Raw genomic sequence first — 25283 nt, forward strand, 5'->3', positions numbered from 1 at the left:
TAAACGTCGTGATTTAATTGAGTTATTTTCATTTATTCTTTTTTTACCTACGTGCCTTTACCGAAAAAACCTAAGAGTAGTAATTCCTGCAGTCACGAAAGCTCAAAATCAAGCCCCGTTTTTGTCAGTCCACTGCTGGATGGCGATGGCCTCCACATGGGGTGCGGGTCGCCGAGGTTGATTTGAACCATATTTCACCACACCCGGTCGCGTCACCAACTCCACCGCATGACTCGTGGCAAAACAACACGCAGCACGCTTCGAGGCACACGTGTAGATTTGAAACTTGCGTTTAATTGAAGTTTGGACACGGGTGGCAAAACTGTACCAGAGCCAGCTCTGCAGAAACGAGAGCTGGGACAAGAATGGCGTCGCATGACCAAACGGCGGGATTTTCTAAAATCGTCGTGGCGAAGTTTGAGGTGTGTGGGGGTCGTGGAAGTGGTGACGGTGCTGTAGGTAGTTGTGGTTGGTGTGGGTGGTGGTAGTGGTGGTGGTGGCTCAAGAATCGTCATTTCTCTCACTCCATCTCCGCCACCGTTGTAACCTTTGCCGCTTTGCAACTTGGACAACTATTCAACAGAGGAGTTCCTCAAGGAGCTCCCAGCACTTAAAGCAAAACGTCGGACATCGTGCGAAACAACACATGGTACAACAGAAAAATTAATTGAAAATAGAGGCTCCTCTGAGCTGAATCAAGTCAAGGCGAGCGAGAGACACGGTGACAGCGGAAGGGTTAATGGTTGAATTTGGGGTTAAAGTTTCACGGCGAAGGTGGACGAGGTCTGAACTGGCTCAAAAAATTGTGGACTGTGCGTGTGTGCTCCCTTTTTATTAGCCACCCACCCCCTAAGTGTGCCGTTCCAGCCTTCATATGTGCTCGCTAACAGCACTTACCCCAACAGTCTGTTAAGGCTATACGGGGGATCTTTGTCTTTGTGTGTGCTCCTTTTTAAATTCATGGGCACCGCATTCGCTGGTCATAACACAGTTGGGGCCTAGCGATTGATTTCAATGCCTGTACAGGTCACGTCGCTGCTGCTGTTGGTGTAGTTCTGGTTATCCCATTTAACTCGAGCCTTTCTGCCCCCACTCCGTGGTAACGAACTTGATTCTGAGCGGGCGTCTGATGATGCCCAAAGAGGTTCAAAGTAAAACGCTGGTAAAAGGCTGCAGCAATGCACTTGGCTCACTCACGCTACTGCTGGCAGGAACGGTCTCCACTTAGAGGAAGCTCCAAAGGGCGTATTTGGCCAGCTCTTCCATGCTCACTTGCGCTAAGTGTACACAATTAGTGTCCGGAACCAGCTGTTTGTGGACGGGGTGGGGGGAGTGTGTGTGTGGCTTTCCGACTGATGAAATGTTAATTTTAGCTCTGCTCGTCGTTTTTGTTTTGGCAACAACGTTGGCGGTGTGAGCAGTGCGTGGACTGAGCAAAGGCAGAGAGGGAGAGCGAGCGAGCGAGCGAGCAAGAGAGCGAGCGAGCTAGAACGAGAGTGAGTCGAGGCAGTGAGAGGAGTGACACGGGGAGAGAACACTCAGGGCAGGAGAGAGAGAAGTAGATGAAGACAAAGATAAAGCAAGACTGTGAAGTTAAGAAATGGAAGAGACTGATGAAGATGTAGCAAACAGAGAAGGAAAAACGGGAATGTAAAGAGAACGACGAGAAGCAGGAAAAAAGTGAAAGGTGAGGACAAGAAACCAGCGTGAGAAAAAGATGAACAGAAAGTCAAGGGAAGACGAGTAAAAGAATAAACGAGGGAAAAAAAACATCTGAGAAGATAAGATTGAGAAGGCCGAGAGAGAAGGTGGAGATGAGATGACGTTGAGCAGAGTTCGAGGCGGCCGAAAGTAGCCAGCAGAGCAAGGTGACAGAGCACAGGAGGAATGCAGTAGAAACTGAAGACAGAAAGAAGCCAACAGTTAAGAACAAGGAGTCCAGAGAAAGCGAGGAACGAGCAAAGAAAGCGAGAAACGGATGTGCATCGCTGTGCTCCCGCAGTGCCGGGTCGTCAGTTACCCGGGGGCGGCTGGCTCAATGGGGATGAGGTGGATGAGGTGGACGAGGTGGACGAGGTGGACGATGTGGAGGAGGAGGTACTTTGTTTGGCAACAATGGCGTGTGCGGAGATCTCCCGGAAAACTCACAATTTCTCGCAAAATTCATTGTAATCTCTGACGGGTCTCTCGCAAATCCCTCGCGACCAATTGCGAAACCATCACGTAACTCCCTCGTTCACATTTCGCAAAAAAAAAAAAACTTTCCCTATCTCCCCCGTGATCTTTCGCAATCGATCGCGAAAAACTCTCGTGAAAAAATATCGAGATCCGTCGCAATCTTTCGCTCCTCGAGAATCTTGCGGTCGCCAACGAGATTCTGCGCGACCCTTTGCAGCAGCAGCAAAAAAAAAACCAACCCCTCCTGCGATCTCCCATGATCTCTCACAAACGATCGCGGCGAAGGTCTCATGAAACTTTCGCAAAGCCCTCCGCCGATCTCCCGGGAGATTTTCTCCGCGCGGCCGAGCGCCGGCTACTGCAGGCAGCAGCCGGCCTTGCTGTTGGTCTCCTTGAAGCGCAGCCTCATGCGGGGGCGGTACTTCTCCAGGTACAGCAGCTGCTTGGTGTTGATCGCTCCCCGCCGCTTCCTGAACGGCGCGGGTGGAGGACATGAGGGCGGAGAGGGAACGGAGTGTGGGGTGGGGGGGAAGAAGGAAGGGTGGGGGGCGGGAGGGGGGGGGACGTAACGACGCATCGAATTACCCATTGAAATATCCGAGTCTTCAGCGAACAATACGCGAATCAGATTGCACGTAATGTAAAAATCCGTGCAATCCCTTCGTAGACACTGTTCTAATTCAAGGAATGTCTTGTGACTCTTTTTATTTTGTGACTCTTACAGCTTCACCAGTTCTGTTTGTTGTTGGCCGCTTGCAGTTTTGGGCCGTGTTCAGCGGCTGTGCTACAATTTTTTTTTTGGTACATTATTAGTTCATGTGACTCCTCCAGCCAGTTGGAGGCCGCTACATTAACCGCAATGTAAAACAATCGATTTACCTAATCTCCAAACTGCACCGAGAACCCCGCACAGGTACAAGGGAATGAGACCGATAGATCTACAGATTGTCCTGCTGTACCGTCACTTCCTGGCCACAGGTCAGGCCAGCAGGAAACTTAAGAGTTTAAACAAAATCTGTGGTCCACCAATCCTCGCCTCCAAAGCTCTGGATCTGTAGGCATGCAGTGGGAATTGAACCGCCATCCCCGTGTGGAACGGCTCAGCGATGGGATTTGCTAATGCCAGTGTGCGCGCATTAGGGTACAATAGGACTCTTTAAGGCTTGCTAGGGCACGTTAGCGCTCATGAGCACGTAGTCGTGTTTGTTAGGGCACGATAGGACTCGTTGGGGCTTGCTAGGGCATGTTAGCGTTAGGAAAGGGCTCATTAGTGTAGATGCAGTTTAGGGTGGACTATGAGCTTCGTGCAAGATCAAGAGCCCTGGGTTTGCTCTTCCATGAAGCTCATGGTCCACCCTAAAACCGCATCTGCAAAAAGCCACGGCAGATGCAGATACCTGATGCACAAATGGAATATTAAAAACGATCCAATGTGCAACTGTGGTCATCCAAAACAGACCATAAAAAATATAACGACGCAATGCCCAATCCCACAAATACAAAAGGAGACATTACAGGGACACACACTCCACTGCACATGACGCAGTTTGTCTGCTGGCTTGACCGCCTGAATGTGACACTGCCGTTGTTGCTCTGCGTCTACATCAGCCGTACGCAAGAAGAAGTTCTGGTTGGCACTCGTGACGGCACTCACTCTCATGACGCAATTTGTCTGCTGGCTTGACCGCCTGAATGTGACACTGCCGTTGTTGCTCTGCGTCTACATCAGCCGTACGCAAGAAGAAGTTCTGGTTGGCACTCCTGACGGCACTCACTCTCATGACGCAATTTGTCTGCTGGCTTGACCGCCTGAATGTGACACTGCCGTTGTTGCTCTGCGTCTACATCAGCCGTACGCAAGAAGAAGTGCTCGTTGGCACTCGCGACGGCACTCACTCTCGGATGAGCTCGACGGCATCCTCGTATTTCATGCCGCCCTCGATGAGCGCCAGGGCCACCATGACGGGCGCCCTGCATCGCATGGAACAGGGTACACACACAACACGCTGAGTACACAGGACAGCATACAGCACAACGCAGGATAAAGTACGCCACAGAGCGTAGCACTCAGAACGTCATGTCCATATGTCCTGTGTCAATGTGTCTCCACGAGTCTTGTCTCCATATCCCTCCATTTCTGTGTCCCCATGTCTCCGTATTGTCCACATCCCTACGTCCCACCCGTGCCTCTGTAACCATGTCCCTCCCCACATCCCTGGTATCGCCATTTCTATATATCAATGTATCAATTCTAGATTTGAAGCTTTCGTGACTGCAAGGATTCATATTCTTAGGTTTTTTCGGTAAAGTCACGTAGGTAAAATATTTAAATGAATAAAAGTAAAATAAAAATCACGACGTTTCGGAGGCAACACAAGCCTCCGTCTTCAGGTGGAACCGTCACAGCACGATAGATATACAAGGACTGTTTTCTTGGTATTTCTCTCACTTGATACAGCTATCGTGCTGTGACAGTTCCACCTGAAGACGGAAGCTTGTGTTGCCTCCGAAACGTCGTGATTTTTATTTTATTTTTATTAATTTAAATTAAAAAATTTTGCCTACGTGACTTTACCGAAAAAACCTAAGAATATCAATGTATCAGTTATTTCTCCCTCCTTATCCCCATATTCCCCCATGTGTATGTGTGCGTGCTGTGTGCTGCACACGCTGCACACGCTGCTCGTGGGGTGTGCGTGAGCTCACCTGCCCAGCCCGGCCACGCAGTGTACGGCGACGCAGCGCTCGGGCTCGTCGCGAAACTTGTCCTTGAGCAGGTCGAGCCACGCGTCCACCACCCCGTCCGGGGGCGACGCTCCGTCGTCAAACTGCCAGTCCTGCTCGCGCGGACACGCACAGGGCACCCGTCACCACGCGGTCACTTCATCGTCACCGTCATCAATCTCATTCTGATATAACGAGCACCACTACCGCCACCTCCTCACCATCATCATCATCATATGCATATAGATGGGGCAGCACTACCACCTGATCGTCTACATCGTACAGACGTAACGTTAACATCATGAACATCATAGAGACTGCAGGGATTCATCTTCTTGGTTCTTTCGGTAAAGTCACGTAGAAGGGAAATAATGAAATAAAAAAAATAAAACGAAAATATAAATGTATTATTATTATTTTATTTCCCTTCTACGTGACTTTACCGAAAGAACCAAGAAGATACATAACCTCATTAACATCTATTTCATACATACATGGGTAATGCCACATGATCATCATTCTCAGACAGACAAGGGTGAAGACGAAACCTTAAATCATTATTTCCTGGGAACAATATTTCTGAAATAACAAACTTGATTAAATACAAACCAAAGACGTGATATACTACTGCTGAGTTGTAGTAAAACGATATCAGGATAATCGTGTTGTTACATTTGAGACCGTATCGTATAACCGTGGCAAACGATTCCGTGATAATCGTGTCGTAAAATTTGACATCGTATCGTGTCACTGTGAGAAATGTTATCGTGATAATCATTGCGTCGTAAAAATTTTGATCGGATCGAATAAATGTTGAGAAACGATGTCACGATGACATGATCATCGCGCCGTGAAATTTGAGATGGTATCGTATCGCCGCGGGAAACAATATCACTATAATCATCCTGTCGTGAAATTTGAGATCCTATCGTATCACCGCGGGAAACGATCTCGCGATATTCATCCCGTCGTGAAATTTGAGATCGCATCGTATCACCGTGGGAATCGATATCGTGGACTCCCACCGCCCCCCCCCCCTCCCCTGGGACGTCCACTGCTATCGCCGAAGCCTAAGAGTGCGTGGCATACCAGCACGGTGATGCCCTCATTCTCCACGGGCGTCTTGTCGTACGTCGGCTCGCACACACGGACCAACGTGCCCACGTGGTACCTTTTCATCTCCTGTGTTTGGGGGGGGGGGGGGGGAATTATACGGTTATCACAGTCAGTCAAAGACAGAAGAACAAGTCAGGCACTTCGTAATTGATATTTGGGTCAGATCGCCGGGTGAGTAATACGTGTCGTACACCCTCCTCCCACTTGACACGGCCAATTACTAGAGTTGTCACGCGATAAACAAAACGTCCACATTTATGACAGCTTTAGGCATGCCGCCGGTAACACCGGAGAGAAATCCACAACAACATTAAACGACGGGGTGCGGACGCTAGGATGTTCATTAGCAACCAGCACCATCAGCCAGTTTCCAGAATCGTGGAAATGTCCTGAGGTCTTGGCCCTTGAATAGGTGGTGTGATGTCGTCAACATATTTCATTAATTGGCTGCGTCGGGTGGAGGAGGGTTTGTTTTAACAAGCATTTTACTCATGTGACAAGACCCAGAAATCTATTTTGAATCGTTATGCTGGTCACGAAAGCCTACGTGTTAAAAAGTCAGGTCTTAAGGCCGGGCTTGAACAGCGTCAAGGATGGCTGTGGGAGGGAAGTTCCAGCAAGATGGGGCCAGTAGAGCATAGAGAGCAAAACCTCCCACCGAGCGAAGGATTACGCGCTGGTTTACACCCAGGAAAGCCTCATTGAGGCTCAAGCAGAGGTCGCAACCAGGTACCCGATACCCGTACCCTACCCGATACCCGGCTACCCGTACCCGGCCGGGTATCGGGTAGGGTACCCGGCCGGGTACGGGTAGCCGTTTGCGACCCTGGTGCGGCCGGGTACGGGTAAGGAATCAAAACCCGTTTGCAACCTCTGGGCTCAAGACGACTCTTCAATGGGGTGCTATGGTGCCGAGATATTAACGACCTCTACTGGTATACAGGAGGTCGTGGGTTCTATCCCAACACTGACACCTGCTGTATATTTGGAGTTTCGCATGTTCTCCCCATGGTCCGTGTGGATTTTTCTCCAGGTCCTCCAGTTTTTCCCTTCACATTTAGAACCAATGTTGCGATTAGAGTATTTGGCTACTATTAATTTTCACATGACAAGCCACTTTGTTAAGCTATCATTTGTGGCCAGGTCGCTTCTGAAAGAGAGCTATAGAGCTCAGTGGGCCTTAACTGGTATAATAAAAATAAAAAGTAAAATATAAAATAAATAAATTATCAGGAGGGTCCTGCTAAGTTTCTGCAGCAGGGGGGCAATGTTGCTGCTGTGTAATCCCAATTGAGTTATTTTCGGGTAATGTTTCAGTATTGTGATGTTGTGACCCAATACCTGTTACATTGTGTGTGTGTTTTATCAGCTTCGGGAGGAGAGTGGAGAAACCGGAGGAAACCCGTGCAGAACAGGAGGGAGAACATACAAATTTCGGAACCCAGGCCCCTTCTTGCTGTGAGGGACGAGCGATACCACTGCACCAGCGAGCCACGCAACTAATAATCATCAGCCAAGGTCAAACCACTGCTGGATTAAAGCCTTCCCAATGGCCCTGTGAAGCAAAAATCTGTCTGGCAACCGGCGGCACACGAGCCGAGCTCATTGCTCCGTCTCCACGGCGGTGGTCGTCCCCCTCCTTTGGCTGCCATTCTGTCGTCAGTCTCGACCGCCATCCTGTCAAGTCACGACGTGTTCGGCCCAAGCCCGCTCCCTTGCCTTAATGGCCCATGTGACACCTCTTTAACTTGCAGACGTTCTCTTAAGCCACGTGTTGCTCCTCCTCCCATCACTCGGCGCCAAAAACAATCCGACCGCGGTACGTTAAGAGCCGTACGTAACAGAAGGGCAGCTGGCTGCCTTTAAGTTTGGCTTCGATAGCCACGCTTAAAGGCGTAAACCCAACAAAAACAGCTGACGAGAAGTTACGTTTAACAAAACAATACCAAGCTCAATTAATGGACTGGTTGGCACGGTGTGATACAATGTTCCAATTGGGCTGATGGCATCATCTGGAAATACAATACAACTCAAATTGTCTCTGCCCAAACGCAGCGTGGGAGCGGCACCAATTTCCACGTGTGGCAACGAGCCAGCGGTGCTAAAGTTGCACATTGACATGGCGGGCACCAGGCAATGCACAGAACAACGCCTGCTGTCTTCCCACAAGGTGGCACGACCACCTTGGCCAATCGTGGAGACAACGACAATGACCACGATGACGACGATGGATGATGATGATTACAGATGCCAATAATGGATGATGCCAATAACAATGAAAAGGATAACTTTAATGATTAATGACTATGGAGGATGATGACGACGACAACAATGATGACAACAATGATGACCCATGATGAGTTAACTTTCCCGGGAAGCATTTGAACCTCGCCAACTCTTCCCACACCAAAAGCTCGTTGCGTGCTTCACTCAAATCGAAACCTCCGACCGAGGGGGCACGCCAGGGTCTGGCCCTGTGTGTCCCGGCTCCACGCAGCTCGCCCTCACCTCGATGAACTTGTCGAGCGTGGCGTTGGTGGGGTTGTGGGTGATGAGGAAGCGCATGTTCTTGTAGCTCAGCTCCACGGGCGCCAGGCGATTCATCCTGGCCATTCCACGGCCACCGCTCGCACGTACGAAATCACCCCCCTCCTCCCCCTTCTCCGTCTGCTTCCTCCCGCCAACCTCTCCAACAAACTTCGGCTCAATTTAAAATGTTTCTTTTCTTTTTTGTTTAATAGTTACAATTTCAATTGTTGTTTCTTCGCGGGCCGATTGTTTTTTTTTTACGTATATATTTGTTTTGAAGAAGAAAACTAAAAATGGCCACCGTACGTGCACCGTTGCTCGGTTTTTTCTCGTCTCTTGCAGCTTTGTTGAAAGTTTATTTTTTGTTAAATTTGCTCGGTTAACGGGGGAGGGGAGATTTCCCGTTGGATTCCTCTCTCCTGCCGCCCGGGCGGCTCACGCGATACCTGCCAGCGCCGCCTCCTCCTCTCTCATCGGCCCCCTCTGGCTGCCCCACTCAAACTCTCCTCTCTCGATAAAATTATTTCTCCGGCGCTCACCGTGTTCAGTTTACCCCATGTGCAGAGCTAGCTTATTGTACCGGCAGCACACGGTAACCGATGGCTGCGGATTAATTTGACTGTCGGTCGGTCGGTCTGTCGGACAGACGGACGGACAGACGGGCGGGCGGGCAGACGGACGGATGGGAGAGAGGGTTGGATTCCGTCCGACGGGGGCCCCCTGTCTGTGGCAGCGCTGCTTGCTCACACTCGTGCGCGCGCCGTGTACCGCGCTTGGCAGAATCCGCTGTCGCTTGTGCGCAGGACGGCCATACACGAGGCGACGCCACCTCCACGGCACCTCTGCGGACGAGACGACACAGGCTGAAATCAGGGGGGGGGGGGCAAGGGAGCGGTGGGTTCCTGCTGCTTATCAGCCGTCGCCATCGTCATTAACCTCTATCCTTCTGCAGCCGATGCAACAAGTCGAGCTTGGCGGGGCTATCACACGCCACCGCTGTCGTCATTGTCATCGTCGCCGTCCTGCTGCAGAGAGAAACGGTTGATGGCCTGACGTTAGAACGCGATGGTTTTGTGATCGACGGATTTTACCAAGAGCTCTCATGTCGTAACCACAATCCGCCCTGTTCAGCTTCAAGACCCGGCCTGTGGGAGAGATTGTTTTATAACTATGCACAGAACAGTAATAAAATGAATTGCTATTGAAAAATGTATGAATGGAAACAAGTCATAAAACATTTACAGTATAAAACCCTCCCCCTTTCCCCTGCCCCGTAAGTCACAGAAGGGTAAAGACCCCACAGACACAAACCAAGACAAATATCCCCCCTATAGCCTTAACAAACTGTTGGGGCAAGTGCATTTGGTCAGCACCTAAGAAGGCCAGAAAGGAACATGAGGGGGTGGGTGGCCGGGTCCACGTCCAGCCGCCTTTGTTTCCCAAGTGGCGATATTCACACATCACACCAGGTACTCATTTGAGGCCGAGTCAACCTAGGGGAGGCCCAGGACCGGTTCAAATAATCGTCACTGGTGTTGGCCGTGAGCGAGAATCGAACTCAAGTCATCAGATTCGTAGCGCACCACTCCCCTGTGACACACAGACCCCATAGACTTGTACACTCACCCAGATCCATATACTCATTAAGAGGAAGAAATCCACAGATTTCCATAAAGACCCAATACTGAGAGCAAGACTCATACACTCACATAGAGACCCATACACTCAACTAGAACAAAGCTTGCTTAGAAACTCAAGGATTCAGATAGCGTTCCAGAGTCACAGCGACCCATAGACTCACATCGAGACCCACAAAGCTCATATAGGGATCTCCCTATTTCCCTCTGCCTCTAATGGGCAATCTCTATGAAATAAATAATCTGCGAGTTTCTGTAAAGCATTTTGAGATGTGCTCGCATTTGGGCGCTATATATTTATTTATTCACATTAAACCAAGTCGTGTTGAAAATAGTTTTGCAGAACCGGTGAGGCGAGTTGCGCGATGGGAGGGACGCACGTGAAGGTGACGCTTGACGGAAGCCGGAGCGAAATTACCAAGTGACTCATGACGCGAGCTCGTCGATCATCGCCCGGTCACTCGCAAGGACAGAACGGCTGACTCAAGTCATTCGTCCATCCTCGACAGTCGCCCGATCATCCAAAAAGGGGGGTGGGGGTGGTGGTGGACGGGGGGGGGGGGCAATCACTCGCGCAACAGGGACAACGTGCAAGCCTAAGTTGCCCACTCTAGCGCTAAACTCTGAAACTCCCATATTGGTCACCCACCCACCATGTGATACCCGCTCTCCAGCCGCTCACGTGAAGGTACTCCCATTCAATCCACTCACCTTGAGAACAACTTTAGCCACTTGCTCATTCACACCAATTCTCCCAGACATCACCGCACCCCACACTGCTCTGTCCAACCACCCACAGCTCCACTCCCCACTCTCCTCCCAACTCCACTCCGCACTCTTCTCTCCACTCATCTCATCACTGTGCTCCCCACTCCGCTTCCAACTCCGATCCCCACTCCTCGCTCCCGAGCGTCCTTTGGACCCGGGCTCTCGTTGTGCCGCCCGCGTTCCCGCGGAGGGCAAACACCGGGGCCACGCGCGCATTTTTTTTGCGCAACGCTGCAGCGATCCGCGCCAGCCAGCGCCAGGGTGCACGGCACGGCGGTGGCAGAGGAGGGAGGGAGGGCACCGCAAGGACACCACGGGTGCCCGCGCGTGTTTTCCTCTGCCTCCCGTCTCGTCAGCGGGGGTACGCGTTACGCAAGAGGCTGCGGAACGCGTTTATCGATTGGCAGCAAAGCGAAACTGCTGAGGCACCCCACGGGGGGGGAGAGAGGGAGGGGGTCAGATTCAGGGGAACGGAGGTTCTCGATGGCCTTGTCGGAGACTCTTGAGAGATAGCAACTGGCGACGGATGTAAGTCGTACCGCGAATAAACCACGTCCGGATAGTACTCGTGGCCGATGTCAGCCGTGGACGAGAAATTGAACTCGGGCCGCTGGGTTTATAGCGCGGTGCCCTAAACCACAGCCCAACCGCTCCACCCAATGTCGCTTATCCAGCGCCGTATTAGTAACACCTTGCAGCGGTTTGCTTTAGTAATATGTGCTGCTACTCGACATTCTCTGCGGTGGCACATTGACAAGAAAAGTATGACGAAGGTAAAGGCGCAGCCCTGCAATTGCTCGCCCACGCCACTGCTCGAGGAAGCAGCCTCCACTTAAGTGGCTGTCCCAGAGCCCACACGTTTACCCCACCACACGCCAAGCTGGGTTCAAAGTGTCGTGCGCTCACCACTTCACCACCACTCCACCCATAAAAGGGGGGGAAATTATTAGAAATGTGCACAAACGGGTTTCCACAAAGTACACTTGCTGTACTGCAATCTGGCCACCTCGCAGCCCCGAGGGTGATTCATGTCCGCTGAAACGTCTCGTGACGTGACGCTGACACAGGCCATTACAATAAATCGGTAGGGGCTGGAAAAAAAGTTAACTATAGCTATTGGCTTTAAAAATAAGTTTAACCATCACCTCACGCGTGCCATCCAATGCTCCCGACCTCAGCCGTGAGTTATCGGGCAGTTGTGCGGAGGGCTCGGCGAGTTTATTTTACCCACCTGATCAGTGTTCACATCACCAGCTTCTGTTTGGCAGCAGAGGTCTAAACTCTGAAACAGGGGCGCCGCGGTCGCGAAAAGTTAACTCCCTTGCCTGGTATGCAGGAGGCGGGAGGTTTAATCCCAACCCTGACGCGTGTTGCATGTTTGGAGTTTGCATGTTGTTCCGGTGGTCGTGGAGATTTTTTTCGGCCTACACATTTAGAAACTTGTGTTTTAGAGCAATTTGGCTGCTACAAATGTACACGCGATAAGCCACTTTGTTGAGCTATCACTTGTGATAGCCAGGTCGCTTCCGAGAAAAGAGCTAGATAACTCAGTGGGCCTTACCACCTAAAATAAAACAATGTTTAGTCAAGCGACATTATCTTTCTATTACACTGGTCAAAAAAAGAAAAATATTTTTTTCTGGCCTGGACGTTTGCAGCTGTTTTAGACTAATTTCAGGGTGCTGATTCCAAATCTGATCTCAGATTTGCTCTATCACATCTCATTTTTATGCTATCGGCATACCCCATTTTCATTGATTTTACCCGAAATTAACTCTGTCACTTATGATTGCAAGTTGTTGCGAGTCAGTGACTGCTTTAGTGTTAAAATGTGGTGCTGTATTTTTAGGATAGTGTGTTTATAATATAATTTCATGTAGATATCCACATTTATTTAATATTTTTCTTCTGCAGTTTTTATTGAAAATGCAATATTTGATATCTCAAAAACCTGATGTGATAGACAAAAACTGATGCCGGATTTGGAATCAGCACCAAAATTACCTTAAGACAGTTGGAATACCTTATGCCAGAAAAAGTGTGTTGACCAGTGTTATTTAATGAGTGGAGTGGAAGCGGCATGACCATACTCGGCCACAATCACGCCCTCTCTCGTTGCAAAATGTGGACACTTCCCTAAAACTTTACACAAACACCTGTGCCCACCTGACACATTCAGGCTAAATTCCAGCTCCAAATAAAAAAAATCTAAATGAGACGAACATTTAAAACTTTCGTGACTGCAGGGATTCATCTTCTTGGTTCTTTCGGTTAAAGTCACGTAGAAGAGAAATAATAAAATAATAAAAATTAAATATAATAAAATACAATTCTCATGACGTTTCGGCCACAACACAAGCAGCCATCCTCAGGTGAAGAACAGGTCTGTCGGAAAGCCATTCAGACGCTGTCTTTCCGACAGCCCTGTTCTTCACCTGAGGACGGCTGCTTGCGTTGTGGCCGAAACGTCGTGAGAATTGTATTTTATTATGGTTTATTTTTATTATTTTATTATTTCCCTTCTACGTGACTTTAACCGAAAGAGCCAAGAAGATGAGATGAACATTTCTCTGCAGACGTAGTTCTGTGATATCTGCTTCTGCGGGCCATTCCTTAACACGGGGATGATGCAATGTTCCACAAGATTTCCAAATTCGTTCCTCGTCCCCATCGTGCGATGCCGATGGCGCAACCGAGATAAGATTTGGGGAGGGAACCTCACGGGAAAAGACGACTCCGCAACGCGAGCGTAATTCGGACGCTCCGCTACACTCAACACGAGCAGAGCTATCGATAGGAGCCCATTACAGAGAAACACACACCAGCAGCCCAGGTACAAATGTATTGAGCGTTGGGCCAAGTACTGCTGGCGAGCGCCTATTAGGGCCGGCACAACACACAGAATCAGAATATTCATTTATACTGGAGGAATCCGATGAGCTATGAAGCTCTACTTCGTCGATGTCCAGTGGGGGGAGGGTCAGAAGTTTACAACAAAAAACAGAACAAAACACACGAAAGGAATGAAAATTATAGGAAAGGTAAGGTAAACAAGTAATTAAAAAATATGCACAAATTAAACAAAATTATATTTATCTTACAAGGTAAAGCCCACCGAGGAATCCACTTATTTTTCAGAAGCGACTTGGCCACAAATGATAGCTCAATAAAGCGGCTTATCATGTGGAAATTTATAACAACAAAATAATCTAAATAATCTCAATGCATGAGAGCCAGCAAGCAGCTCGCCATCGGGAGGTTGCCGAGTTCAAATCCTGGTTGGGTGTGGAGGTGGCCCTTTTCGGTGGGGGCGGTAAAATGAGCATTGCAGCGATGAATAGACTTGCCCCTGCCCTATGAATGTGGAATTGACACCATTGGCCCAGGGGCTATAAATAGGCACCTTCTCAATGCTCATTAGAGGAGGAAATCACCGACTTTTGATGACACGCATGCAGGTGGTTGTGGCAATCACCGTGCCCACCCTTGTCTTGGGAGTTTGTGTTTCTCTCTCGGCGTGGTCGCGTTTTTATTTTTCCCCGGGTCCTCAGGTTTTTCCCTCCACAGTTAGAATCAACATGCGTTTAGAGTAATTGGCTGCTGTAGATTTCCACACAAGCCACTTCGTTGACGCTATCATTTGTGGCCAGGTCGCTTCTGGAAAAGAACTATATTGCTCAGTGGGCCTAACCTAGTAAAATAAAAAAAGACCAGCGAACGCAACAGGTACTATTCGTTTTTAAAGCTGCGACACCCTGAGTGGGGCCCCCCACACACCACGTTGAGGTGTGGGGATACGTGGCAAGAATTGCTGTTCAGTGATCCAAACGGTACAGAAAAATCTCGTCTCATCCAAATACAGAACCCTTGTTCTCACCCAATATAGCGCAGGGAACACGCCAAGCGGACACCCGTGGCCACGGGAGATGCAGCGCTGCACTCGTCTCGTGTGCAAAGATTTGTGAGACGATGGTGATGCCGGACAGCGGGAGGCCTTCTCATGCAGTAGTGGATAAAGCATGGCAGGCGATGACGATGGAATGTGTGTCAAGTCAAGTCCCATCAATCATACACACTGCTGTTGCAGAACAACATCAACAACCGTGCAAAGTCGAACGGGTGCTGCGTGGCGCGTTAATTAACAGCGGCGGCGACGACGACGTGGTTAAACATTGGACACGCGTGTCTTTCATTTACGCAGGAAACCCTCCCTCGGAATCTCAGGGCTCTATATTCATGCAGGTGCCGGAATCGACAAGGTTGGGCCAGTGGAGTGTTTTAAAACAAGGGGGGGCAGAGATGCCGGAGAAAACCCACACACAAGAGAAGGGAGTGAACAAACAGACGTTCAGCAAGCCACACAAATGGGTTCACGATCCCGCTTGCCGCACTGACATTATCTGGATATGCCGCAGTCCTTAACGGGAACGAGGAAGAAAAGCGCACGCACATGTGGATTGGCGTTTCTGAGCGGAAGCATTTACTCGGCGATAATAATCTTATTATAATTCATATAGCAGCCTTGACTGAGTAGCTGAACAGAGAATTAACTAATTGTACAGCAGAATAGTGTGATGAGATGGGTTGATTCGAAGGACGGTAGTACATGATGGATATGATGATGCGTGAAATAAACGACGATGAAAGTGACAATGGGTGCGTTAATGATGAGCGAGTGCGATGGATGGGGAAGGGGAGTTGGGAAGAGGGATGGAATTAGTGATGGGGAAGGAGATGGGGAAGGGGAGTTTGGCTAGGCAACGGGAAAATCAGTGAGTATTTTAAGGGAAGAACGAAAAATATACCAGTGAGGCTGATTGTTTGACACGTAAGGGCAGTTTGTTCGAGTGGAAGGGGGCCAGAAGCGAGAAAGAAGGGAATCGTGATTGGGCACAAGGAGGAGGGGGAACGGAGAGTGCCAGACAGCTGGGACTGTGAGCGCAGAGGGGGGCGAGAAGAAGCGAACAACGAAACAATGGGATGACGTCATGCGGTGATATCGCCGAATGACATCGCACGTAATGACGTCATCGCCCCCGCTGGGGCAAGGATAGTAATTTTAGCGCTGGTTTTATCGCCAAACTTCGGGCAACAAGCCTTTGAATCAATTTGACCAATTTTCTATCAGACAAGTCACGATTTGCAACACGACTTGATATGGAGGCATTGTTCACCTTGGCTCATGATTACCTGAGTTGTTGTGACCCCCCCCACCACGCCACCCCCAACCACTGTTACAGAGGAACAAGTTAATGCACTCCTGCTTTTAACTTTTGTTGGACAGCGTTAAACAAAATGTCTTTCTGTCAACGAGGGGCAAGGAAGTGTGTCTTGTGATTGTTTCAGAAGCCGAGCCTTCCTCACGGACAAATAACCCCCGACTCAATTTCGATTTAAAACTTTCGTGACTGCAGGGATTCATATTCTTGGTTCTTTCGGTAAAGTCACGTAAAAGAACCAAGAATATGAATACCCCCGACTCTTTTGTGCAAGTGTAGTACCGTTGAGGACGCGTGCACACCGGAGTAGAGGCACACGTATTTATTTCACAACAGTCATTGTGGACATACAGTACTGGAGGGGGTATCGGCCCCCTCACCCGGATAGCTGGGAACACACGGCTAGCTACCCCTAGCCTGCCTCCTGATCCTCCAATTACTGGGCTAGGGGAGGCTGTCTGGCCCGACACTGGTCAGTCGGGCTACGGTACCCGGAGTCCCAGAGTCCTGGCTCTGGTTCACGGGACCACGCCGCTGGCTCGGTCCTGCGCGGCCCTGACAAGGGCGGCGTCCCAGGGGAGTCCAGGGCTCTAGCTAGGCAGTCTTCGGTCTTCAAGAGTTTACTTAAACATTCTGCCCCGAGCCCTCTGACACATCCCCCTTTATACTCCACCCCCGCTGAGGGGTGGGGCCACGGGCTGCCTGGTGCGGACGTCGTTGAGAGCACCCCCCCTCCCCGTGCACTCACGTAGCCCCGCCCACTGTGTTTGTTTCCCATAAGCTGCCATGCATAACGGCTCTCTCTCTAACACCCCTACACGAGCATTGAGACCGTTAAAACGACACATGGACGAGTCAGCCCATGTCTAGAGTCGGTGAACAGCAGCTTCGTGGGCTCATAAAGATTCCTCCGGTATAAATATTCTCACACCGATTCAGTATTCAAATCGGTTTGCCAAAAGCACTGCTCTCATGCAGTCTGTCTATTATCATCACGTCCTGGGGTCTGCCTTCAACAGGTTGCCCTGGGTACACACACGCCTCTCTGCTATGATTTCCCAGTGACCACCCTTCCAACTGGATGTCTCCCAATTGTTTCGCCAACTCGCACGAGACCTGTGTGTTTCGCTCGTATTGACCATGAGCTCAACTCTGGTGCCCTGAACATTAGGGCTCATTGAACATTCGCTGTAGTTCACAGCGCGCAATTGGTCGATTTGTTATCACCACTGCGACGTCAGCAACATCTGAGACGGTTCGTGAAATGAAAGCAGCGGTGGCAATGTTGCCGGAGAACAACGTGGTTTGAATCGGCGAATGATATTCTCCACGCTACGACATACGGATCAGAAACAATAGGTAAGCAGGTGCACACAGAGAGGCGTGGAGAGAGCGAACGCTTAGAATAACCACTTCGATTATGTAATTGCACGCGTGTGAGAGGCACGACGTTGGCTGCGGAGAGAAGTGAGTGGACTTTGGCAGGGACATCGCTGGAAAGGAACGACGGCCAAAGATGAAGACGAAAAACAGAAATCTGACGGTATCCAGGCCACAAGTACTAACCGGGCTAAAACCCTGATTAGCATCTGAGACCTGATAACGATATGTCATGCATTTAGAACGATTTGGTCAAATGTCATTACAATATTAATTACGAGTCAGGATCTGTGACCACGAAGCCAAATATGTGCCTGGGGCCGGCCTATGCAGGAGTCGAACCTGTGTCCTCTCAGCCGAGTGGTTCGGGGAGGCTGGCGTGCTGACCGCAGGGCAATGGGCGCGTGAGTGGGATGTTCGATTTTTTTTTAACAGAAGCGACGCTACTGTCAGAGCAGAGGATTCTCTTAATGATTTAAACAGTTAGGCATTTACAGAAGCAGCACTGGTTATGAAAAAGGGAGAACACCGTCGCTAACTGAAGCTGTCGTCGCTGGGATCGGTGTGCAGAGCTCGCAGTCTGTAGGTTGTCAGTTGCGATCCTGGATTGGGGGTAGACTCAGAACAGCTTCATCACCATTGTTCACGAGTACAAGTCTGGGAAAATTACCATCACAACCACCTTTTCCTTCACCACCAGCACTAACATTACACCACGACCGACCATATATCCATGACCACCTGTACTATATATAACGCCACTAAAACCACATTCTCATATTACTGCTACCACCTTTAATGCCTAAAAAACACCACCTTTACCCCCGTGAAAACCACCTTCATCAAAACGTCTACCACTATTAAAATGACTACCCGTTCGACTAACGACGCCAACAATTAAGCAACCTTTACCACCCCCAATAAAGCTACTAAAACAAACAACTAAACCACCACACCACTTGTGCCACCTCCACCAGAATAAGCACCACCGTCTCCATCGAACTTTAACCGCGAGAATTTGTCGTGGTGGCCAACTGGCTTAGAGGCCACAGTGGCCAGCTAGCACCGTTGAGACCCTTTAACAAAAACCATCGTCATGTGAAATCATCCTCGCAGCGGCGGCTTTTTGCAACAACAATGACGGTCAGCGCATCGCGCGCTTTCGGATGCGCTCCTGCGGCCGTCTGGAATGCTCCTCCTTCCGATATTAGGAAGCCACTGGAGCAATGCACTTTTAAATCTAGATTGAAAACTCTTTAAAACTTATTTTTGTGTTACGTTTGTTATCCTTCCTCCGCACCTCCGATTAGCACGGTTGGCTACGTACGGTGCCACAGAGGTTCAACATACACACATCCTGAGTTAGAGTCCGTGTTTCAGCCGCCCTTGGTTAAACCGGATTTCTCAAGCGTGGCGAGTTGACGGCATCAGTCCAGTCACCGGAACAGATACGTGCCACTGTGAGGGCCGACGGCGATAGCTTGCGGGAGGAGGCGTTCATCCAGCAGCGGACAGATCATGACTGCTGCGCATTAATGCTCAAGCCTTGGCACCGAGCTGTTGGGAACGTTTCCCATGCGTTGCTTCGCGATCTTTCGACGCGTTAACCGCAGCCAAAATTGGACGAGGTACAGTAACGCTTTATCAGACTCCAACGTTACCGCTCAAGTCAGGTGTGAAGCAAACGAGGGAGGTGGCCGAGTGGCTCGCAGATCGGAGTGCTCGGGGCAAACACCACTAAGACTGTGGGGTCGAATCATGTCGCAGTCACCCAAGCTCTTGATTAAACCGTGTTCCCAAGTATAGTGAATTGAAAGTGTCAGCCTAGTTACGAAAAATATACAGACCCCCATAGACTTACGCTGAACACTAAAGACTTAGATTAAGACCCACAGAGACGTTCAGACCCACAGACTCACAAAGTAAAACATGTTAGGAATACTCGTGCATAAACGTGGCTCATGAAATACTTTCCAACAATCGTTTGTACCTGAAAACATTTCATTCGCTGTATGGAAGCAGATGGGTAAGCTGGAAGGGCAAAACACATTGCCATATTTTTTCAAGGGAATCGGCCAATTTCATTTCCACATTTCTGATGGAGAAGCTGTCGGAGCAAAACTCATTTGCATGCATTATTTGTAAAGTCTTTTTTACCTCCGGTTTTCGTCTCCCAGTATTGGACAATAACCCCTTGGATCAGCGTGGCCAGTAATCAACATGAGTCCCTCATAGCAACGTAACTTTATACTACAATTTGGTTCACATTGGACCATCTTTGTGAGTTATCGTGTCCACCCCCACCCCACTTACACACAGCCAGACAAAAAAACAGAAAGACACAAATGCTATGAACCTCATAAGGAAAGAGTTAAAGATATTAACACACCCCCTCCTCCTCCCCATCTCCTGCCGTTCGCTACCCAGCGATGAGTAAACAGGACTCTAGAACCGTGGAGAAGTGTCTTGCTAGCAGCTGCCAGCCACAGCACCTGTTACAGCCACTGTCAAATCTGGAGCTAAGCAGAGTAGACCTGTAGATGTGTCATTCGTATGGAATTGCAAACAGAATATTAATTGTGATTGTGGCTAATGATGCTGCTGTCATTGTAATCATAATATCAACTATTTTAACTATTTTTTTTTATTTTTACTAGGTATGGCCCACTGAGCTACATAATTATTTTTCAGAAGCAATCTGGCCACAAATGATAGATCATCAAAGTGGCTGATAACGTGCACATTTGTTGCAGCCAAATACTCTCAACGAACGATTCTACAATTGGAGGGAAAAACCGGAGGACCCGGAGAAAAATCCATGCAACCACAGGCGAGAGCATGCAAACTCCAAATATGCAACAGGTGTCAGGGCCGATATTGAACCCACGACCTCCTGTATACCAGGTGAGGTAATTAACATATCATAGCCACCGCGACGCCCACTGATGATAATAACTGACCCCCAAGTCTGTTCTGCGCCCGATGTGGAAAATTACTATCCAAGAGGCCTGGCTAGGAGTGATGCATCTTATTAGGAAGCTACTGGAACTACGTACTTTTAAAAATATATTGAAAACTAATTTCTGAAGAACTTCTTTCTGTGTTGAGTTTGTTGTCTTTGCCCCACACCTCCGATTAGCACGGTTGGCTACGTACAGTGAAAAAGAAGTTCAACATACATAGATACATAGTATCACGCCATCTAGAGGACCATTCAAAACAGCCCATTGATGACTTTGCGTCAACTACGACCCAAATTTGACTGTCCAGATGTGTAACTATTCACGCCGATGAAATGTCGCAATTCAGGGTCACGAATCGATTTAACAATCGATTTCTTTACCATGGCCACGAGTCGCCGCGTGGGGTGGGTCACGAGTATCAACTGTTGAATTGAATCATGACCCCAAATGGTGACGCCTCACCGAATCGCTGCTTGAGGGAGACTTTATCGCCAGCGTGAAATTACAAACTTGTGACGCAACTCAGCGAGATGTTTCTGCACCGGCCAAGCTGAATATTCCGGCAGCCCAAGCGGCCAAGCGACCTCGAAACAAACCTCAATCTGGAAAGGTAGAATGTGGAGGTGGCCAAGTGGCTCAAAGGTCAGAGACCCCGGGTGCATCCGTCGCAGAAACGGAGGGATGAGATCAGCTACGTGTGCAGGAACGTAATGGATCATCGCACAACAACAGCGCGATGGAGGGACACTACATTCACCACAGCAAAGAACCAATTCCGGACGATGAACCTCGGTCCAAAAGCACGGCGGCTCACGAATTGCAGTGGCTGGGAGGGGTGGCGATGTGTTACTCACATTAGCAAAGGGTGTCACGTTGCGCACCTCTTCCAAGTACGCAGTTTGTCCCTGGCGTGGAGCCGCTCGTTTTCTGTAACCGACCCGTCGGTTGGCGGCAGCGGTGTTATTGGCGAACGGGAATAGGTACTGAACGTTACGGATTTCGTGAGCAGGAACTAGAGTGAGGGTGACATGATTTTTTTGCAGAATTATAATAGAGCTGTGTAAGTGGACTTTCATCCTCTGTAAACAATAACGGAACTCGAATGTTGGCGAGAATGGTGTGGCACAGTCGAGTTGACCTGCACTGTTACGCAGAACGTCAAACAACTATGCATCTATTGATTTCACATACGGTACTTAGAAATATACACAACTTAAAGTGTTTGTGTCTCACAATAAACATCCAACACATTTTTGAACAAGTGGAACTAAAACAAGTTGTGTCAATGAGAAAGCGAACCAGAAATGAAAAAAAAACAAGAGATGGAACTGGAATGTAAAGGGGCCCTTTCATTATGAACAAAACAAATATAAGAATCAAATTTTGCGGCACACAGGCGAGAAAAAGAATGGGGAAATTTGAATTATTTATCATCGCGAAAACTAAATTTGCACTGCTCAGCGTTAAATCTAGATTGAAAACCAATTTTGTTTCGGGCCGATTTTTGAGTTTAGTTTGTTGTCCTTTCCTCCGCACCTCCGATTAGCACGGTTGGTTACGTACGGTGCCAAAGAAGTTAAACATCCTGAGTTAAGAGTCCGGGTTTCAGCCCCCCGTGGTTATACCGGGTTTCTTAAGCGTGGCGAGATGACCGCCTCGGTCCAGTCACCGGAACCTATACGTGCAACTGTGAGGGACGACGGCGATAGCTTGCGGGGGGAGGCGTTCATCCAGCAGCGGACAGATCATAGCTGCTACACGTTAATGCTCAAGCCTTGGCAGCAGCGCAAGCACGGATGGCAACGTACGGTGCGAAAAAAGTTCGACACACGCGCACATACACGAACTGTGCAATGCCAGAGCAGGAACAAATATCTTCCCTCTTGTGTTTCTCAAGTCATAAATCCTGGCCAACAGGTGTTTGGGGAACATCGGATTAAAGCAAAAAAGTGTATCATACCGAGCTATTTAAAGAGTCGAAAATTGTGTTGTGGGAGACCCATCTGAAATACGAAGCCACCCCACACCAACCACGTCGCCCCCGCAGGGCTGCCAGGATTGCTACCATCGCGGTATGGAGGGGGTGGGAGTAGCGACAGCAGAAAGGCGGTGCAACGAAATCAATCCACTGTTGTCTCGATACTGCGCGGTGGTTAAATGCTTCCCCCGCCGCACCTCCATCGCCTTCAGCAACCCAGTACTGATCCAGCAGTGGTTGGGTTGGGGGGGGGGAGAGAATAACACAAACGATCGGCAGGGCTGAGGAAGAGCCTGCTGTGAAGACGACGCGTGTGCGTGTGTGCGTGTGTGCACAGTCCGCGCGCTGATGATGCACGAGCGTGGTGGGAGACGCTTGGTTACAGGTGTCCCAAACTCACCACACCGTGGCCCAGGTCTATGCCGCCGCGGGGGGGAGAGGTGCAATTAAGTGCAGAGATAACCCCCTCGTTGCTAGCCGCCACGCATCTCAGGAATGTTTAAGGATTCACCACCACCACTACTAACACCCTTCCCCTCCCCACAGAATGATGGTTGGGATGATGAGATTAAGAGTACCCCCCCCCTCGCCCTTAAAGAACATGTCGATTCGAATATGGGACCAGACTTGATGCAAGATGATGGAGGGCGATGATGATGAGAACGTTTGTATGTTGATCTTCTTTTGCACCGTACGTAGCCAACCGAACGTGATGTGAATGTAAGAGCGGTCCCTGATGGACATCTATTATGTGTCTCAAAGGGAATAACTAAATCCAAGGAAGTGGTGATGGTGATGATGATGAGATTGTAAGAACAGCCTTTTAAACTTGTCAACTGTGTAACAATGGGGGATACAAAGCAGATAGATGGTGGTGGTGGTGATGATGAGTTTGAGTGGTCCTTGAAGGACGTGTGCGACTACAAAAGCTGCTGGATCTTGTAGGGTGAAGGAAGCTGCGGTTAGTGAGGTTGTGGTGGAATCAAAAGGCACTTACGATGACGACCTTGGGTCTATAAAAAAGTGAACGGCGGTCACTTTGATTAACACATCTTCATAACCATATAGTAATTATCATTGTGGTGCGGGTGTTGCGGCTGGTGCATTAGGGGTTTAAGTAGCAGTAATGCTAGCGTATGGGGATTAGGAACAGCAAATGGCAGAAGTGTGTCTGTCATCTGCTGTTCGTGTCAGCATTTGTGTCGCCGTCACGGCTGGTGTTACAGACAAGGTCTTAACTTGTGTTACTGTGTCAAGGTTGGGGGCTAGTGGTTCTGTCACAGATAGGGCTAGCAAGTACTGGCGTCAATGACAAGTGTTGGTGGGGCTAGGGTTAGCGTTAGGGCGAGTGTTATGGGTAGGGGGCTGGTGTTTGTGTTAACAACCAGTGGGGGTTCGTGTCAGGGCTCGTGTCCCGTGTCAGGATCGCGTAAGTGCTATGCTGTGAATTCAGAACGTGGGCTCGTGTTTAATGCTCGTGTTACATAAGCATGTCCCGTACACCATCACTATTCACGACACACCAACACAACCCCCACAGCTGAGCATCACAGCACACCACCATCGCAGCGCAGAACTGCAGTGACAACATTTGCCTCATCTCGACAAGACGCCTGGCCACGTAATTCTGAAGGGAGATCACCGCCACGCTCTACAACACGCGTTAGAGGCGAGCTGCAGAGGGCAATGGCAGTAGAGCAAACCCCACTGCTGTGCTAGAACGTCTACGTCAAACCCCACCACCACCACCAACACCACATCCATCGCTCAAAGCCACGTGAACCGGCGCGGTGAAGTATGGACAATGGAAACCCGCGCGGCCCTCGCCCGGCAGTGAATTGACAACAACAGATACACGCGCGCACACATCCCAACCCAAATCCTATTTTAGAATACTCTACATGTAAACTTCCCACGTACGGATCTCTTGCAAGGCCGCACACACACACACACCGTACACACACCGCACCGCACACACCGTACGAGACTGCGTGACCCCGGGGCCTAGCAGCGTCGCCCGCCTGCCCGCCCCACGCCGCCTCTCCCCCACGCCGACTTGAAGCCGACAGTGTTGGGCTTGTGGTTGTGGGTGACCGGGTGGGCCGGTGGGTGGGTGGGGTGGGGTGTTGTAGATGCGGTGAAACAATGTTGTGTCTGATGATGATGATGTGCCGTCGTCGTCGTCTTTGTCGGTGGTGTTTGTTGTGAGGAGAATCACTCACGGCAATGAGCTTATTCATTGAAGACGTCCAGGCGGGCGGACGGAGAGCGGGGCGGCGGCGGCGACAACGGAGGAGGGAGAGAGAGGAAGGCGGAGGGGTGGGGGTGGGTGGGTGGGGCCACGGCGATTGCGTCACACCCCCCGCCGGAACCGGAAGTCGCGTGCCGGTGGGTGGTAGAGTGGAGGGCGGGCAAAAGGAACAAATACCGGATCCGGAAGTCGCGTATCAATGTATGTGTATGAAATAGAATTATTTATTTGTACTGGAGGAATCTCCATAGCGCTCGGCCGCACGCCGATCAGAGTCTTTATTTAGATCGGAGGAATCCTATTAGCGAAAAAGCTCCCCCCCCAGAGATATATCCAGTACCGGATCCGGAAGTTCGCATGCCGGTAGTGGGAGGGGCAAAAAAAACCCGAACAAATACCGGATCCGGAAGTCGCGTGCTGTGCGAAAGAGGGGGCGGGGTGTAAGAGAAACAAATACCGGATCCGGAAGTCGCGTGCTGTGCGAAAGAGGGGGCGGGGTGTAAGAGAAACAAATACCGTAACCGGAAGTCGCGTGCTGTG

General features: G+C 49.8%; 1 protein-coding gene across 1 annotated transcript; it reads right to left on the reverse strand.

Annotated features, from left to right (window-relative positions):
* Window positions 1–265: 265 nt before the first annotated feature.
* On the reverse strand, window positions 266–24823 carry LOC144940637 (protein tyrosine phosphatase type IVA 1-like). Its single transcript, XM_078866896.1, has 6 exons — window positions 24715–24823; window positions 8527–9389; window positions 5992–6084; window positions 4885–5015; window positions 4075–4149; window positions 266–2648 (listed from the first exon to the last, which is right to left on the reverse strand). The coding sequence occupies exons 2-6, from the start codon at window positions 8629–8631 to the stop codon at window positions 2534–2536; spliced, it is 519 nt and encodes a 172-aa protein (XP_078723022.1). The 5' UTR covers window positions 8632–9389; window positions 24715–24823; the 3' UTR covers window positions 266–2533.
* Between the last annotated feature and the right edge of the window lie 460 nt (window positions 24824–25283).

The sequence above is a fragment of the Lampetra fluviatilis genome, chromosome 23 (genome assembly GCF_964198595.1).
Source record: "Lampetra fluviatilis chromosome 23, kcLamFluv1.1, whole genome shotgun sequence".
Lineage (NCBI taxonomy): Eukaryota > Metazoa > Chordata > Hyperoartia > Petromyzontiformes > Petromyzontidae > Lampetra > Lampetra fluviatilis.

What these genes read in the sequence shown, in the direction of transcription:
- LOC144940637 (XM_078866896.1), bottom strand. Translation starts at nt 8,631, where the DNA reads ATGGCCAGGATGAATCGCCTGGCGCCCGTGGAGCTGAGCTACAAGAAC. An exon ending in ATGAGGGCATCACCGTGCTG is followed by an intron (nt 5,016 to 5,991) that starts GTATGCCACGCA and finishes CCGCGCGAGCAG; the next exon opens with GACTGGCAGTTTGACGACGG. An exon ending in TGCGTGGCCGGGCTGGGCAG is followed by an intron (nt 4,150 to 4,884) that starts GTGAGCTCACGC and finishes CATGCGATGCAG; the next exon opens with GGCGCCCGTCATGGTGGCCC.